The sequence below is a fragment of the Amyelois transitella genome, chromosome 11 (assembly GCF_032362555.1).
Source record: "Amyelois transitella isolate CPQ chromosome 11, ilAmyTran1.1, whole genome shotgun sequence".
In the NCBI taxonomy this organism is placed as follows: domain Eukaryota; kingdom Metazoa; phylum Arthropoda; class Insecta; order Lepidoptera; family Pyralidae; genus Amyelois; species Amyelois transitella.
The window spans coordinates 964,647-983,510 of NC_083514.1; the positions used below are offsets into that span (position 1 = coordinate 964,647).

An 18,864-nucleotide genomic window follows, 5' to 3' on the forward strand; every position below is an offset into this window, starting at 1 on the left:
CAACTTGCTTACCACCGTCAAAGTGACAATTAGAATTTTTTTAACAATAAAGTACCTATTTCCACAAAAATGTCAGAAGGTAACACAACACCTTCTGACATTTTTTGTCAGTGAAGGGAATCCAAGAACTACATAAGGGATTTTCGATCATCAGTACGTACTAGGTAGGTTCCTACCTAACTAGGTAGGTATATTTGTATAGTCTAACAACGTGCCAAACAAATCATGATAAATTGCGAGGTAAGTAACTTTATTAGGTAAAAACCGTTACTTTAGAATCAATTTAATGAAAAATTAAACTTAGATTTAGTGTTTACTTTTGTTTTATCAAGCAAGTTCAATACGACAGCAACGAAGCATTGGTATAAGTTCCGTAGCGACATCTATGGGTTCTATGCAGTAACTTTTTACGATTGGCTTGACCGTTTGATTTGCTTTTTATGCACTTACCTAGTTATAGAAACTTGCTCGATGGACGTTATCTCTGTGACATAGATTTCGCGCGCAATTTTATTTATACTTTTTTTTTATATTCTAATAGTGACATGTTGATAGCCCATCGCTAAAAATAATACTACCAAATTGATTAACCGATCCATTGATAGGCTTTTACAGATTACACGGGAATAGAAGCAGCTGTTAGCGTAGGTACAGCTGCTTCTATTCCCGTGTTTTTCTCTGCTATCAGAATAGCATGGAATTTTGCACTTGATGAATTGTAAAATGCCGTGTAGTTCCCAGCAGTTTAGAATTATATTTAATTATTACCTTCTCAGTATATATTTACAAAATTACCTGTTTAGCCATTAGTTAGCTTTACTTTCATACTTCCCTTCACTTTCAGATCTTTTCAACGCCCTATTTAAGTGACAGGTTGATAACCTTTTATCTACCAACTTTACATACCCATCATGCTTTCTATCTTTATTCTTTATCCGTTAATCGACTTTCTTAAACAATCTGCGTGGAAATAACTGCAAAGTACTCTATTAAGGCAAAGTATGATGCTCTTTCGTGCCATGTGCAAAAACATTTTAGCATAATCGTGACCAATTGACTTATCTTAGTTACGTATTCGTTGTGTGATTGCTAAATGATGATCTACTCTTATAAGAAAAATCATCGCGAGAAAACTAGCAGCCTTAGGCAACTGGATGTGTAAACCACAAGCGTTTTGCCATGATTTGATGGGACCTGAAACCGTTCTGCTGTTCTGTTCTGCAAAGATTGCGGAGGTCAGACGGGAGTTGCTTCGTGGAAACAAGGATCGTAGTAGTAGACAGTAGGTGGATCCTGGGCTCCTCTGCAAAGTGGGGATGACGGAGTGTGGATGATTATGTTGGCATGCAGACAAGACTATGAAAAAGAGTTTGCTTTGCATAGTCTTAACTATACTTATTCGTTACTATATGTGAGTACTTACATGCTTTTCAAACATTACGAAAACGTTTCACTCACTAGATGGCGCAATCTCAATTATTATTTTTGTTTGCACTGTATAGATGGCACTATTAAGGTGCCGCGTGGTTCCCGGCATCAGTATGAAAAAGATAGGATCATTCCATCTCTTTCCCATGGATGTCGTAAACGGCGACTAAGGGATAGACTTTTAAATTTGAGATTCACTTTAAGGCGATGGGCTAGCATCCTATCTTTCAAGACAATACGCCCTGTCTAGCCCGCAAGGGATATAGACGTGATTATATGTAGATATGTATTATTTGTTACTAGCTGTTCCCCGCGACTTCGTTCGTCGTGAAAAGTTCAGTGACAATCTTTTATCCCCCCTTATATCATCTTCTCCCCCTTATTTCGCAATTAAGTAGCATGTTCTTCCGCAGGGTCAACCCTATCTCTATACCAAATTTCATCAAAATCGATTCAGTGGTTTAGGCGTGAAAGTAGGCAGACCGACGTTACTTTCGCATTTATTGATCACTCAGTTTTATAGTCCAAACATGCTGTTATTAAAATTCCTTAAGTACAGCTGCTTGGCTTAATGATAGAATTGAGATCAAATAATGACAGGTCAGACAAACCATCAAGAAGACATCCATGGTAAAGAGATAAAGTGATCCTGATGATAGTAAAAAAATGCCTTTTATATTGGTGGGCCACACGGGATAAACAAAATAAACTTAACAAAAAGCGAAATAAAATTAACTTTCTATAAGATTGATTAGCTGATTATGATGTGAATGGTATATACTGACAAAGCCATGGAAAAATACCTAAAGAACTAAAGAATTTCATAATTGACATAAAGGTAATAAGCATTCAACATTTTTCTATTTTTGTACGAGCTAGCAGGAGATATTATGTTTTCGGATTTTGATTATTGAGTTGAGTTATTTTATTGAGTTTTCTTTGGCGGTAGGTTGCGCCATTACCGTGGCGACATTTTATAAAAGTGGTAGTACGGTTCTACCATTCGAACCCTGGTCCAATCACCAGACGCATATCAAAATTTAAATATTTTTTCATTTTGACTTAACGTATTGTAATTTTTACCAATGATTCTAATGTATTCCCGTAACGAAGCAACAATATTAAAAATAATAACATCATGTCATTGTCACTGTCGTGTCATGACATGATGTTATTATTTTTAAGAGCTATAAAATTTCACTGTCACGTTTTTGTCACGTCGTGATAATATAAATTGTAAACAAACACAAGCATTGCATGATTGAATTCTATTTTCTATTTTATTTATTTTTTGTAAAAGAATACTTATTTTGTAAGATAATTAAGTGAAGTATAATTTCTGTGTTTAAATTAAATATGTTTAATAGAGCTTTACTGGTCCTTAACTTGCTGGTTAGTTTATAAAACTTAAAGACATGTTATTCGCTTGTGTAACTATATAAAGTTTTCAATTGGACTTTGATTGTGAAAATTATGTTTTGCAGAACAAAAAACATCGATTGCCGTCAATCTCAAAGTGTTTATATTGTCAGAAATTAGAAAATAAATATACGGACGTTGAAAAAGAAAAGATTTTGAAGGTTATAAATGATTCGAGTGTAAGGGAATTATCTCGGTGAGTACTCTGAAATCAAAGAAAAATAAAAAGTGTCGGTGGCAAACATTAGATTCTGGGTTAATGTGCCTATGAAAGCACTAAATAAAACTTGGATATTTGTCTGTGTAAATACTCAGAATATTTTATAAATTGTTCTTAAAAACCATCTCTTTGCATTACTTATTTTGATTAACATAAATTAATATATTTTCAATCATCAGTGTCACAATACTATTATCAGATTTCAGGCTGAACCAAAAACATTGCCCGACTCGTAAGAGTATGTGATCACCAATGAATCTAAGTGTAACATTTATTAGTTTTAATGCTAACCAATCAAAAATTTTCATTTCAGTTATGACATATCCAAAGTAAGATTAAAGAAAATCAATCACTGGAAAATCACCAATGGCATTCTCAAAAATATATCCGATGTGGAAACTGTGGAAGGCTTTACGGAGAAAACTGCGAAGAAACTTTGTGACAGTATTCTGACAGGCCCTCAGGAAGAAACAGAAATTACAAGCAAAATAAAAGGACAGTTCCTACACCCAAATTTAAGTGAAAGTGTGAGACAGGTATTATGGTATTATAAATCAATACTAATCTATACTTATAATATAAAGCTGAATAGTTTGTTTGTTTGAACGCACTAATCTCAGGAACTACTGGTCGAATTGAAAAATTCTTTTTGAAGGCTGTAAAACATGACACTGCAACATTTAGGAGCGAAGAAATAATGGAAAATGTGAAAAAAAAACCCTACCAAATTTGTTTCAGAAATGTAAGTCTGTCCTAACAATATATGTAGCGGTGAATTCAGTATGTTGGACGCTTATAGACAGAAGTGGGTATGAGGTCCTTGATTGGAGGTACCACACCATAGACTATCCGGACGGGAAGAGGCTGCAAATCACAGATATACTCAATATTGTAAGTATTCAATTTCAGCCGTGTGGTGCCCGTGCCAATAAAAAAAAAAACAATTCTTGTAGTCTCTATTTGAATCTCAATTCCATGAAGTCAAACAGCTGAAGGTGGCCTATCTGTCTTTTCAAGGCTTTGTCAACTCGCAAGGCCTATACATGATTATTATGTATGTATTTTTTTACTTAATTATATTCTCATGTTTCTTTTTGAAGTTCGTGAATAAGGGAACCGTTCCTATATTTTTTCCAGTCATGGAGCATCCTCCAAGAGTTGCCACCAGCGGACATCTTCGTGATGCAGGCCGAAGCCACCACCCTGAGGGCGGCGGGCAGCGACCCGAACAACCCGAAAGTCATCTCCGTGAACCTGCAGAAAGCACAGATGGTAGCCATGATAGTAGCCCTGGTTAACGCTAGGAGTCATGTTGCGCAGTAAGTTATACAATTAAAATTTGTCTCATCATAAATCTCTTTCTTACATGAAAATCTCACTCTCATTACAAAATCTCTTTTCTCTCATTTAAATTTCGATTCCGTGTGGTTCCCACCACTTAAATAGAATATCTTACCCGTGGATGTCGTAAAAGGCGACTAAAATAATGGCGAAAAACTTGGGATTCGTCTTGTAGGCGATGTGCTAGCAACCTGTCACTATTTGAATCTTAATTACATTCCATTCGCTGAATAGTTATTATTTATTAATCCTTTAATAAGGAAAATGGTATATCGAATGAAAGACTAAAGTAAGTAAATTTAAATACCTACATATAGCAACGATTTTCAGCAGAATATAATACGAAGAAATGGAGTGGCCCTTCATTTACTTCAGTATGTTATATGCATTAAAACATTCAAGCTAGTGTAGTTACAATCGTTTTGTCGACTCAAGAAGCTGACTCTTTAGACAGTTTTGCCTTTTTGAAGCTGAGTATGGCATCATGTTTTTCAATGTTTCCTTCCAGAGATTCGGAGTCAACTGAAAATAAAGTTGAAAACAAATTGATACAAAAAGTTTACTTTTTAAGACCTACATTACCATACAGGTGAGTTATTTTTAAACGTGAATAAGAAAGACAACACTCCTTATTGTAAGTGGTTACCGTATTTGTGGTTTCATCAAAACCAATTTAACTGTTTTACGAAACTTTAACATTCGTTTCTTCATTGTTTATCTCATAATTAGCAAAAAAAAATTACTTAATGTTGTTAATTTTATAAAAAAAAGACTTAATTTTTTTATAATTACGTATCTATTTTTTTAGAAAAAAAAATTGACGTATTGTTTTTTTTTAATTCTTATCTTTAAGTCTTATTAAAAACTTGAAATGTCAATATTTTTTTTTTAGGTTATACGGCACCCTGGTAGGCAACGAAAGGGTGTCTACAGAGCAAACCGTAGAAATGCTTCTTCAGGATATCAAAGGGCGGAGCGCTAACAATTCACACGTTTACATGTCCGAAGCACTAAAGTTTATGTTCAGGACACAAAAGGACCTACAAAAAGACATGTTAGGACACTGCCTGTTACTAAGTCTGACTTTTATGGACTTGTGTATTTATAAAAATAAAGATAAAATTAATAAATTGTTGAAAAAGAGAAGCGATTAGTTGTTGTTAATAAATGAAGTTTTGTTGACATGTTGTTTTAATTAGTGATGGAATTTGAAAGAACAAGTTGGGGAATATGGAATTTTATTATGGGAGATTAGCATATTTCTGAAAAAGTGGTCGAAGGCATATGCCATGCTCTGGAGAGGTCCAGAGAGGTGAGGATGCAACGGGACTAAAGCCAGGAGGAAGAAGCATATTTCTGAAAAACTTCTCTAGCCATTTGACGAAGCATATCTCTTAAACAAATTCCGTTAACATTTCACGGAGGATATGAGAGAAATTTGATTATCCAAATCTCTATTAAGAATAAATAAATGAAAGCGTTATATCGCAAGTATTTTATTTATTTTAGGTTTTTAGTTTAGATCAAAATACAAACTCTTCAACCTTTAGCGGGCACAGCCCCTAGTAGTCAAAGTCTCCCTTTTTTAACGTGTCTAAACTTAAATGCCGTGTGGCTACTGACACCGATAAAAAAGAAGATTAGGACCACTTCATCTCGTTTTCATAGATGTCGTAACAGGCGACTAAGGGATAGGCTTATAAACTTGGGATTTTTAGGCGATGGGCTAACAACCTGTCACTAATGACGTGAATATATGTACGATACGTATCTAAACTTAAATCCGCCAAGCTACATCTTGACCTACGTACCCAGAATTGTTTCCTTTTTTTGGAATTGTTTTTAAACATGTTTGCCATAACGTAAAGGTACGAAATATCTTTAAAACTAAGAAAGTTTTCAATAAATTTGATCTAAAAACATCTATGTGTCATATTAAATTTATTTACGAGGGGCTTAGGGTAAAAATAAAACTTCATTGTATTGCTTCAGTTGGACTAAAAAGTGTTTATTTGATAAAATACAACGAGCTTACTTTTTACAACATTTTACTTCTATTAATGACAAAAAAAAAAACAAACAAAACCCTTAATACAATAATAATATACACAAATACGATGGTATCAACTTTAAACATAAAATACGTAACTAACATAAATGCAAGTCTAGGCAAGATCAATGATAAACGATTAAATTATATCTTAAGAGAAAAAAAAAATATAATTAAACATATTTTTTTAAAAATTACACCAAGAATGTCTTAGCAAAAATTTCTATACGTAGATCACACATACACTTTTGACCTAACCAAAGTCGAATTTTGTATTTAATACTGATAATATTCATTTTGGAAGAACTAGAAAATATATTTACAATTTTTTTTCTTTTCTTTTTTTTTAAAATGCCAACGTTTTAATTTATCGCCTGGATCTTTGTGACCATTTCGCAACCAACTGTTTTTTTTTCATAAAATGAATGACATACTACAATGGTAAATAAAGTAAGCTGTTAAACTGTTGTGTGTAAAAAGTTCGATCTTGTATTCTGGGATTGCCTAAATGAATTTCATATAGTCTATTTCGGTGTCTTTGTAGGTCTGTAAGAAAATATACTCTATTGTAACATGTGGGCTGAGGCTGCGTAGACAATTTTTTCGGACAAAAAAATTATATTTTGTAATTTAAAATAAAACATATATTTACTACTTTTGTATTACTTTTAAAATAAATTACTGTATAAAATTATATTTTAAATTTAAATAATTTTATTCATTTATTTATTATAAGTATAGATAAAAAAAAATGTGTTGCCATGAAAATAATTTCTGAACAGCCCCAGGAATAACTCTGTAGAAACCTAACAACAGTGTAAAATTACCAGTCTATTGTTGTATATTACAATAATTATGTACAATTAATGATATAACAGCACCCATGTAAGAAACGAATCATGCATTAGATACGTCGCTCGTCTGCTTCTTTATAAAAAAAAAGTGTATAATATATCACGGCTTTGTATAATCTATTGTATTTGTATATATTTGTATAATCTTTACAACTATTGTACTATCTGGTATATAGGTACGTAAACTGTTTCATTTATTGTTTCAAATAAGTATAGCAAAAATAAGCTAGACGGGCGGCGTATCTTCTCTATTGACAAAAAACCTTGCACACAATAAAATCTGCAAAAAATCAATCCAGATTACAAGATCATTAGTATAATAATGTTCATCTTTTATAAAAAATTCAACAACACTTATTTTATTGTGGAACTGTATTTAACAAGTATCTATTGTTTAAAAAAAATATTTTACTGACAGCGGTCGGCGAGTGGCAGTGTATACAATTATGTATAAGGTGCCTAATTAAAAATAAAACATAGGCCTTTTGAGTTGGCTACCAATTATTTCATGTAATTAACAACTACGAAGTAAGAATAACTTTAAAAAATAAATTATAAAATATTTTGCCAAATTTCGAGTGTATTGCACTGGCGCCGAGAGCGGCAATAGACAATATCTTTTTTTTTTCTTAAAATCGCATGTACTGTACAAATAAAGCTAAATAACACGGTATTACTGGGATACTAAACAATAATGACACAAAATCATAAACGTCCCAACACTAAATTACACTGGTAGACTAAAATGGAAGACGTCTAATAATTCGTAGCCAACGTTCTATGAACTAATTGTTACCCTAACTCACCAATCAAAACGTGGATACAGCCCACACATCGAGAAAATTGTAACTTTTTACAGTGCGATAAGAAATTAAGTCCTGAATCCAATCCAATTTCAATGATTATTCGATACGTATTGAAATTTTCTTCTATCGCTCTGTAAAACTATAAGATTGTGACTTGACTGATATTGCAAGACAATACTATAATTACCGTATATAATATAGATTCGTAATCATGTATAAGTATTAAAATAAACAATCTCAGTATTTTGAGGCAATTTAGTCATCGCCAATAGAAGTTGTGTTCGAATTCGGAATGTTTAAATAATGTTAAAGAAAATTGTTTGTGACCAATAAGAAAATGATGTTTCAAAATAACCAATCACAAATCATTCCTTGGCCAATCACCATTTCGCGGTTAAAGTTCCAAATTCGAGTATTTCCGTTATTTTTGAACTTCTGAGATCACAAATAAATGCATTATTTAAAAGGAAACATGAATATTTAACAAACGGACTACACTAAGTTATTAATATTTTGCCAAGCAAGCAATGTTTCAGTTTAACTATCATTGCTGTAGAATTGTATTAAATACAATTGACATGATTTGATATATTTATCATTAAATGCATAGTATACTTCCACAATGCAATCTTATTCTCTCCTTTTATATCGTTAACAACTTAAAGTACACAAAGTATGTTATAGAAAGCAGCACACGGATATAAAGAAAATCAAAAGATTTCAAAATTCTATTTTGGCTATTTAAAACTGCTTAATATACTGGAAACGATATAAAACATTATTAACGTGTTTTTGTGAACTAAAGATACTAATGTGCTTCCTTAATTTATTGATAAAATGATAAAGTCTGCGATATCGCACCGAAATATTTGTTTTTCATAGAAAATGAGACTATTCTACGGGATATTTATATCAATCAGATTTAATTATTATGGGACATAAAACAATAGTATATAGGTTTTAGTATTTATGAAGCTTAAGCTAGGAACGAGTTAAAACATTAAATTTACTGGCAAGAATAAAATAAACCTTTGTTGATTCTAGTGCGGGATTGATGAAATTTCGGCTTGGACGGCACAATTACGGTGTTGGGTTCCAATTGTAGACTCCCGATTCAATTTTATTCGATAAAAGATTCGACGAAACATCTGGTTTTGTACTTAACAAAAATAGTCATAAAGAAAAGCAAACCGTGCTCTCAAAAATATTTTACATATCTCTTAATAAGTAACTAATACAATAACTTCAAAGTAGGTAGGTATACACACACGCACATTTGAGCAAAACTTAACAAAAGTGAGCAATATGAACGTGAACAAAACAGCCAGGGAGATTTCCTATGTAAAATTTTCACCGAAAGCCTATTCGGAACTGTACAATTCAATGTACCGAAAATTCGGGTAAATTTTCTACGTTTGTTAATTCTAAAGATGCCCGACATTAGTAAAAGTTAAAACATCGACAGACCACTTAATCAAATTCGATTTAATTATGAAAGCTTATTTTAATATTTTAACACTGCCTGAGAAATTTTGAATGATATGTAGGTATTTACAATAATTTAAAATAAATGGTGTTTAAGAGCGAGACCGACATTATTAAATTTATGGCGCCATTTATAAAAAAAAAGAAAAGCTAAGACCATCGATTATGTAGTTTCTGGAACAGCCTTGCTGCAATTATTATTACGAGTTATCGTCGAGGTTTGAAATCATAAAATGATGATCATTTGTAGGTAAATAATCTACAATGAACCTAGATTGTAATGGATAAATTAAAGTGTCGGTCAGATATCTCGTAGTTTTACCAACCCTGTTACTAAGCAATAGAAATGGCGCCTTGTGAAATTAATTCACATCAATGTAAAATGCCATTATAATAAAACGCAACGGCGATGACCGGTCAAGCTATTTTGCTAAGAAGAAAATTGATGTATTAAAAGTAAATATCCTTCAGTTTTCCACTTCTGTAACTTATATAAACCTGTCTTCATATAATTATGTACTTAGCACGTTGCAATAGGTACGACACTAGTTTAAGACTATTTCACATTTACCTTTAATAATATTGTTTGTAATAAATGTATAAAATATCATCTGTAATCTCTGTATACTTAATCACCTTTGTTATATTTAAAAATTAAATCCATTTGTATCGGTATAAAAATCTAATAAGTATAAATCTGAGGTTATTACTTGGCTATGGCACTGTGTTGTTTGTGAATTCAAACTTTGTACTAGGACCCGCCGCGCCGCTCCAAAACCTCTATTAATCTTGAACTGTATAAAAATACTTATCAACTATTATTGTAAGGCTGTCATAATGATGTGTGTAGAAAGTAAAAATTAGAAACTGAAATATTTATCATATACGGCATGTTGATTCTGGGGCGGCGCGCGAGGTCTCGGAGGATCACACTCAACATTGTGGAGAATTGTAGTCACGGAAGATAACGTCTAATTTTCCTCGAATGGTGTTTTTTTTTATTTTCGTTTGTAAACCTCCAAAAGTTTGATAGGAAAAATAACCAGGAAACAAAACGTGCGTGGGTACGCAACGGTAGGCAATGCGCAGCTCTTAGCACCATTATCACGATGCCGAAGATGGTTCAGAAATTATCCGTTGCAATCATGTTAGTTGGGAAATGTTGACAGTAACTCTGAAACTTGGTTCAGCTGGACTTATTAGTTTTGCAATTCACTTGATTACTGTTGTTTTAGTTAATTCCCCATTAAACATTGGTGCTAAAAATGTACGCGTAAAATTTCCATAACTGTCCAATGAGCTGTAATTTGTCAGAAATCAACAAATACATATAAACATAATATTGCGTTATTCACTTTAAAAAGTGATAAATTAATGGTGTGTAATGTGACTCCCACAAATTCAATTACTATTACATCTATTAGTTAATACGTAACAGTTCTTATTATGCTGTAGGAAAACGAAACCATCACAATAATATCGTAAAATAAGCTATATATGTCGCCTATAGATACAAACAGATATGATAAAAATGTTAAAAAGGCCTGATGAAATATCCTGACTGCAGTTTATAGTCTTCTCAGACTAGTGGTTTTTTTTCCAGAGACTATATATTTGATATATCTGCCTCTGCCCTCTTTATACACAGCGGTGTGATTCATCATCTTAATTCAGATCCTAAAGTCTACATCATGTCAGAATTAATAATTGGACGCGAAATGTCGAGGACGCACAGCGCTCCGTCAGAATATTTCAACAACGCTAAAAAAATCATATATATCTTTATTCTCCCTAATGCTAAGTTTATTTCGCGATGAATGGTCGAATTGCTTGGTAATTCGAGTGTCTAAGCTAAATTATAAATAATATTCTGGCATATTCCGTCCCTGGATCAAACTACGACAAAGCACTTTGCGACATCACACACGTTCATGAGCATCTGGTACCACAGTCTCATGCTTTCTACTAACCTACATCAAATCAGTCCAGAAGAGAAGGCTACTGACCTGACCGGGTGATCCCGGTCGGGGTAAAATAAATGCAATTTTCGATATTTTAGGAACATAAAATTTAACGTTTGGCAATTTCGAGTATATACGCGCGATAGAAGCGAAAATTTATAATAAAAGAAATGATAAGATTCATTCACACGACCCAAAAGGATCTCCATTCTCCGTTCAGTCTCGCGCTCGGCACACAAGTTTACGCTAAGTGAGCGAATAGACACCTAACCTACCGTATCACAGTCCTTTCTCAGTCTGACCCTTTCCTCTTAAATGCATTTCAATTGTCACATCGTCGGAATAACTGGTAACAACCTAAACTAGGCCAACTATATTAGAAACTGGTAGACAAAAAAATTTAAAAATCTCTACACTATTTGGCACTAGTGTTCCTGACACATCTCGGCTATTGGTTCATTATGCATCAGCGAGTAACAAACAAAATAATGTTAAAGATGGCAAAAGGTAACCTATGTTTTTGGTTTTACATTCATCATACCGGTGTAATTCTCTCCGAGAACATCAAAGTTTTGGACCTAAAGTTACACGTAAATTCTTAAATTACCATTACTTTAAAGATATTTTGAGCATCTTGAATTTCAACTACCCCTGCCAGATTTTATCCTTCAACATTCTTAAATAAAATTTAATTAACTTAATATATCTACAAAATATGTATATTTATTATTACAAGTAGGCACCTCAACGTGCCGCTGACATTCATCGCGAAATATTGTTAAATGGTAAAAGATCAATTTCTTACTATTAGATTTCAACGTAGAGTTTTAAATTCTAATCTCTGGTTCGATCTGCTTAGATTTTAGTGAAAATTTCGACCGTATCAAGAAGAATCACCGAGAAACCTAACTCTTACGTGGTAACTTAATATTACGGGGCAAAAACTCTATGCTCTTGTTCTCGACGGTAACACTATCATGATGAACTTAACTGTACACTTGACAGACTTTCAGGGTATAAACATGTCGGTATTTACAGATCGAAGCTTGTTTTACAGCGATCCATAGTGAATATGAAAGCTCGCGGGCGCGAGTCGTATACTGGTGTAAGGCCGCATCGTACGGCTATTTCGGGATACTGCTTGTCGTATGCGATATTATGGACGCGACAAACAGCTACCGAAGCGATTTAGTTGTAGAGGCGGTCCGTGATGTACAAGTCGTGGTGCGGCGGCGCGTGCGACGGGCCGGGGTGCCATCGCGGCGGCGGCGCGGGTCACTGGGCCGGCAGGCACGGCACCGGCGCGCCCGGGCCCACGGCCGGCTTGAACTCCGCGGCCCCGGTCGTCGGGAACTGCTGGAAGGGCGCGTAGCATTGTGGGAAGTAAAGCTCGGGTTTGACCACGGCGGACGCCGGGGGCAGCGGGCGGGGTGTCTTCGCCGCGTCAGCTCGCCTCGCCTTAGCCGCGTGCGGGTTCATGTGGTTGTCGATGTGCTTCTTCACCTCGGGCTCGGTCGCGAACCTCCGCCGGCAGTTCGACATGGGGCAGCAGAACGGCCGGTCCCCTTGATGCGTCCTCGTGTGCTGGTCTAATATAGCTTTCTGCCTGAAGTCTTTACCGCATTGAGTGCATTTGTAGGGTTTCTCGCCCGTGTGAATGCGGAGATGTTGATTTAAAATCGTTCTCTGCCGGAAGAATCTGGGGCAGTAAACGCAACCGTAAGGTTTCTCGTTGGTGTGGATGCGCAAGTGCTGGGTTAGATGCGATTGTTGGCGGAAACGTTTGCCACATTCCGGACAAGGATACGGTCGGGATTCTATGTGGATGCACCCGTGTTGCAGCAGCGTTGATTTTTGTTTGAACTCTTTCTGGCAAATGGGGCAGCGCACATACAACGGCATCGCGCGGCCGCCGAGTACATCGGGCAGCTTGCCTCCTTTCAAGTATTGTAACGAGAGTCCCGATCCGAACACGGTATGGTTGAGTCCCTTCGTGTCCTTGAAGTATGCTGGATATTGCGCCGTGTCACCCGGGGAGAAGCACGAGCCGCGCTGGTCGCCGTTTTGCCCGTCCGTGTCTCCGTACGTCGACTGCACCTCCTCTTTGTTCTCGTCAGCCGGGAATGGCACATCCTGGGGCCACAGAGTAGGCGTCGTCCCGTTCTTGAATATCAGATGCGGCGAAACGTCTGCAAAAACGGAATACTTTGGTCAGTCACATGTTTGAGTCGTCCGAGTCAGGATTACCGACGAGTGGGTTAATCGAACTTAGGACGGTTACGGGATCGTCCGGCGATCGGTTCCGCGTCTCGCGAGCGCCCCCTGCGAGGTGGGCGACGAGGGGACCGAGAATTTGTTTGATAGGAAGGCCAATGGATGCGAGACCGAATCGAACGTGTGGGGGGCGGCGGGAGTCGCAGGCGACGCCGGCAGTGACCGCGGTCAGTGCGGGCGGCGCGCGCGGGGAGCGGGGAAGGGCATATATGTGTGAATAGCGCTCGCCTTGGTGTGTGCGGACGTGCTGATTCAGGATGGCCTTCTGGCGGAAATGTTTGCCGCACTCGCCGCACGTATATGGCTTCTCACCGGAATGGATTCGCAGGTGCTGGTTGAGGATGGCGCGCTGCCGGAACGAGCGCGGGCAGTAGACGCACGCGTATGGCTTCTCGTTCGCGTGGATGCGGAGGTGTTGCGTCAGGTGCGACTGCTGGCGGAACCGCTTGCCGCACTCGGGGCAGCCGTACGGTCTTGAGTCCGTGTGGATCCGTTCGTGTTGCAGCAGCGTCGACTTCTGCTTGAAGTCTTTGCCACATGTCAAGCATTTGAACAACCTCAGCTCCGAGTTCGGGTTGTGCTTCCGTGGTTTCGGCTGTTCCGGTTGTACTATGTCTGGTAGATGCCGGAGATCTGGAGCCCCGTATTGGTCGATGGGGCCTTCGAGGGATAGCACACCGTTTTGCTTCAGATAATGTAACGGGAAGCCGCCAGTGCCGAGCATGTGGCTGGCTGGTCTGGTTTCCTTGAAGTATGGCGTCGCGTACTGCTGTTGCAGGTCAGGTTGTGGGACGAAGCAGGGAGTTCTGTCAAGGTGGTCTTGGTTGGGTTGGGGTTGCGGCTGCGTCTGCAGTTGTTGCTCGACTTGCATGTGTTCTGGAGAGGTTTGTTGTTGTTGCTGTTGTTGCTGTTGCTGGGCCTGTTGTTGTGCGAGTTGTTGTGCTGCGTCTTCGGCTGCGCCCGTCGGGTCGGGAGGTGGGGGCGCGGGCGGGTATGGTGAAGGCGCGGGTGACGCGAGCTGGGGCTCTGGCTGCGGGGAAGGGCCCCCAGGGCTCTGCATGCTCTGGTGCTGCATGGGTTGGTAGCCCCCGTCCAGCACTCCTCCTCCCCACTGCGTGCCGGGGGGTGCTCGCTCGACGCCATCTTTGTATAGCACGTAGGGCGCTGTCGTATCTGAAATTAATACAAAATCAAAGTAAATTTTTTGTGTTATGGAAAATTAAAGAGGAAGTTTCCTGTCTTATTGGTTGGGTCTTAAAGTGAGTTGTATGTCACTGAATATCAAGCTCATTGTAGTCTTTCCCCTGAGCTTTGAATGATTCAACCAAGTTGTTAAACCATACGACAATTATTAAGCGATATAATAATATCCTATGAATAAAAATTTTGAATTTTTGAATTTTGAATTTTTTTGAATTTTGATTTTTTTTGTTTATTTACTAATTTATGTACACAGAAAACCATAAACAACCAGTTATGAAAATAAAATAACATTTTGAACGCCAGTTACGTTGTTCAACAAGGGTTCTTTAGTCTATGGAAACAACCTATCACAGCCAGATGATGATGATTTAGATTTCTATAGGATATGTAGACTACAGTCATTTCAATCAACAACTGCCTAAATGCGAATACACATTACTGTATGACCGAAGCTGTTTTCTAATGATTTACTTTCCCGATGCTTTTAAAATGAAAATACGAGAAAATGCCGCCATTTTCTATTTCCCGGCAAAAGAGAACGATGCGTATTTGTCATTCATATTGTATAAATAAGAGTACCTACACTATTTCTGTGTGGTTTATCTGCCTGCTAAGTTTAGTTCAATTTTTTTGTGGGTAGGAGTAAATAGTTAGATAACTAGATAATGTATTTTTTTTAAATGCTACACCCAAAAAACAAAGTATAAAAACAAGAAAATCTTAAGTAAATAAAAACAAATGCAAAAAGACAAGGCAAGAAGGCTATTAACTAATCGAGTTTTCTGAATCTAAGAAACATAGATTTTCAGTTATCGCTCATATAAAAAGAAAAAAGGTACGGGTGCTATTCATGCGCAATTAACGCAATGTTTTGAGTCTAATGTGTGAACTACAGGTGTGCCCAACCGAAATACATTCGTCTATACCGAAATGTAGTATCGTTGAGTTAGTATCTCGTAACACAAGTCTCGAACTTACGAGTACTTCGAGGCTAACTCAATCTGTGTAATTTATTTATTTATTTTATTTATTATGTCCTTATGTCTGTATGTAAGAATGCTGAGATCTTTAAAACTACACAGCGGATTTTGATGCCGTTTTTTTTTAATAAGTAGATAGACTCATTCAAGAGGAAGGTTTATATGTATAAATGCTACCCGTGCAAAGCCGGGGCGGGTCGCTAGTGTAAGATAAATATAACCATGCTTGCCACGCTTGGAAAGGCATTAGAAGTCGTGTGTGAGTACTTGTATTTTTTGCTACCAGTGCATTTCGATTATTATCTCTCTGACGGCTACCGCCACAGATTCACTACAAATAAAAATTAAAGACGCCGTCGCAATAAAACTAAGATTTTGAATAAATATATCGTTCATTCATTCATTTAACCACGCTTCTATCACTTGAAGGCTGACAGAACTAACAGTCTTGAAAAGACTGACAGGCCACGTTCAGCTACTTGGCTTATTGATAGAATTGAGATTTAAATTTGAATATTTCTTAAAAGTAATTTTTCGTAAGGAATAAAGACATGAGGCAATTAATCTTTGGCGTTTAACTACCTACGGCTTGTGTGGCTCCCGCCAATTTAAAATAGGGCTACTCCACATCTTACCCATAGACGTCGTAAAAGGCGACCAAGAGATAGGCTAATAAACTTGAGATTCTTCTTGTAGGCGATTGTAGGTTATCAACCTGTCACTCACTGTTTGAATACCAACATTAAGCCATACAGCTGCACATGGCCTTTCAGTCTTTTCAAAACTATTGGCTCTGTCTAACCCGCAAGGGAGACGAACGTGACTGTATGTGTGGAATTACGTATTATTTATTTATAATCACGTTACGTCGTACGTCACGTTGAGAGTTACGAATGAGGATGAAGCGAAAGAAGAAATGCAGATATCGTGGCAAGTGGAAAGATGTAATCTCTGCCTACCCCTCCGGGAAAAAGGCGTGATTTTATGTATGTACGTAATGACGTCTTTATCCATTACGCGGCAGATAGAGACAACAGTCTTAAAAAGACTGAAAGACAAGGTTATATATGTTTATACATACATATTAATAATCGATTATATATCGCTCCGTCTTAACTTTTTCTACTTTAAACACGTGTAAGATAATGAGTAATGGAGAGCGTTCGCGGTTTGCGGTCAACAAGTGGCGGTCCAGTTTGACAGTCTGTCTGTCTGTCTGTATGTATGTATCGAGTTCCGTTCCTTTCACAATGAGTGTGTTTGTTATTCAGTTTGATGATACAACTGTTCATATTTATCCTACTTACCGAGAGCCGGGGCGGGTAGCTAGTTCGTCATAAACAAAATAATATCTTACCTCTTCATAATATAATATTAGCAAATGGACTGATTTAAGTGTGTTTTAATTTTATGGAATTACAGTATTATCAGTGCCGTGTGGTTCCAAGCACCAATAAAAAAAGAACAGGATCACTCCGTCTCGTTCCCATGGATGTCGTTAAAGGCGACTAAGGAATATAATTATAAACTTGGGATTTTCTTTGAGGCGCTGGGTTAGTAACCTGTCACTATTATTTCAATCACTATTTGAATCTTTCTTCTATCATAAAGCCAGACAGCTGAATGTGGCCTATCAGTTTTTTCAAAATTGTTGGCTCTGTCTACCCCGCAAGGGATATAGGCGAGATTATACGTATGTATGTACAGTACTATCACTAGAATTGATCCGCAGCGTCGCCCGGGTGAATCTAACGTCATCTTTAAAAAGATACGAATTTAAATTTGACGCTGAATCTAACTAAATAGCGACGAAATTAGCACCACCTTTAAAAAGCACCAAATTTAACGCCACCTACAAAAAGCGACGAATTTAGCGCCACCTAAAAAAGAATACAGATTTTTGCAAATCCCACGGGATTAGTTATATACCATACTAGCGACCCGTCCCGGCTTCGCACGGGTGCAAAATTTTAAATGTACATACATAAAAACCTTCCTCTTGAATCACTCTACCTGTTACAAAAAACCGCATCAAAATCCGTTGCGTAATTTTAAAGATTTAAGCATACAGACAAACAGACTAAAATAGCGACTTTGTTTTATACTATGTAGTGATATAGTTTTTACCGGGATAACAGGTACCTACCGTATGTCCTTCTCCAGACTTTTAATTAAATATACGTGATATTTCAAGTAGATAATTTAAGTAGAAAACCCGTGAACTGGTAACAAACAAACAAACAAACTCACTATTGCATTTATAATACTTATTAGTTGAGATTTTGATACGCTGACCGTATTTATAAGTAAGTACGTAACGCGGACACCTGCCTGCCGGCCGATATCCTTTCTGTACAGGAAATTATAATGGATTCTTAATCATAGGCTTGCCTGGAACGGCTCTCGAAGTCTCGACAGATACTAGTTTGAGATGGCCGCAGCTTCCCAAACTGTTATGTAGAACTCTGTGTGTCAGTTTTTGTTATACATACATACATATAATCACGTCTATATCCCTTGCGGGGTAGACGGAGCCAACAGTCTTGAAAAGACTGATAGGCCACGTTCAGCTGTTTGGCTTTATAATGGAATTGAGATTCAAATAGTGACAGGTTGCTAGCCCATCGTCTAAAAGAAGAATACCATGTTTATAAGCCTATCCCTTAGTCGCCTTTTACGACATCCATGGGAACGAGATGGAGTGGTCCTATTCTTTTTTTTTATTGGTGCCGGGAACCACACGGCACTGTTTTGAGATCAGATTCTATCTTATATATTTTTCGGGATAGTCTCATAAACTTGGGATTCTTCTTTAAGGCGATGGGCTGGCAACCTGTCACTAT

General features: G+C 37.1%; 2 protein-coding genes across 3 annotated transcripts in view; one reads left to right on the top strand and one right to left on the bottom strand.

Moving 5' to 3' along the window:
* The first annotated feature begins 654 nt into the window (after positions 1-654).
* LOC106133438 (uncharacterized) lies at positions 655-5,590 on the top strand. Of its 2 annotated transcripts, none has more exons than XM_060946443.1 (7): positions 655-1,411; positions 2,913-3,043; positions 3,381-3,603; positions 3,806-3,958; positions 4,205-4,386; positions 4,917-4,997; positions 5,301-5,590. In XM_060946443.1, exons 1-7 carry the CDS (start codon positions 1,331-1,333, stop codon positions 5,560-5,562), a joined length of 1,113 nt encoding a protein of 370 aa, XP_060802426.1. In that variant the 5' UTR covers positions 655-1,330; the 3' UTR covers positions 5,563-5,590. The 2 variants fall into 2 exon arrangements, with proteins under 2 accessions (XP_060802426.1, XP_013188620.2); XM_013333166.2 differs by lacking the exon at positions 655-1,411 and adding an exon at positions 2,647-2,820.
* Positions 5,591-12,839: 7,249 nt separating this feature from the next.
* Positions 12,840-18,864, bottom strand: part of LOC106133431 (zinc finger protein 629) — a 51,526-nt gene continuing 45,501 nt past the window's right edge. Inside the window, exons 2-3 of the mRNA XM_060946442.1 lie at positions 14,151-15,011; positions 12,840-13,753 (exon numbers count right to left, since the gene is read on the bottom strand). Coding sequence (XP_060802425.1) covers positions 12,840-13,753; positions 14,151-15,011 — 1,775 coding nt within the window. The remainder of the gene's footprint in view (positions 13,754-14,150; positions 15,012-18,864) is intronic.

What these genes read in the sequence shown, in the direction of transcription:
- LOC106133438 (XM_060946443.1), top strand. Translation starts at nt 1,331, where the DNA reads ATGATTATGTTGGCATGCAGACAAGACTATGAAAAAGAGTTTGCTTTG. An exon ending in ATACTTATTCGTTACTATAT is followed by an intron (nt 1,412 to 2,912) that starts GTGAGTACTTAC and finishes TATGTTTTGCAG; the next exon opens with AACAAAAAACATCGATTGCC. An exon ending in TAAGTGAAAGTGTGAGACAG is followed by an intron (nt 3,604 to 3,805) that starts GTATTATGGTAT and finishes AATTTGTTTCAG; the next exon opens with AAATGTAAGTCTGTCCTAAC.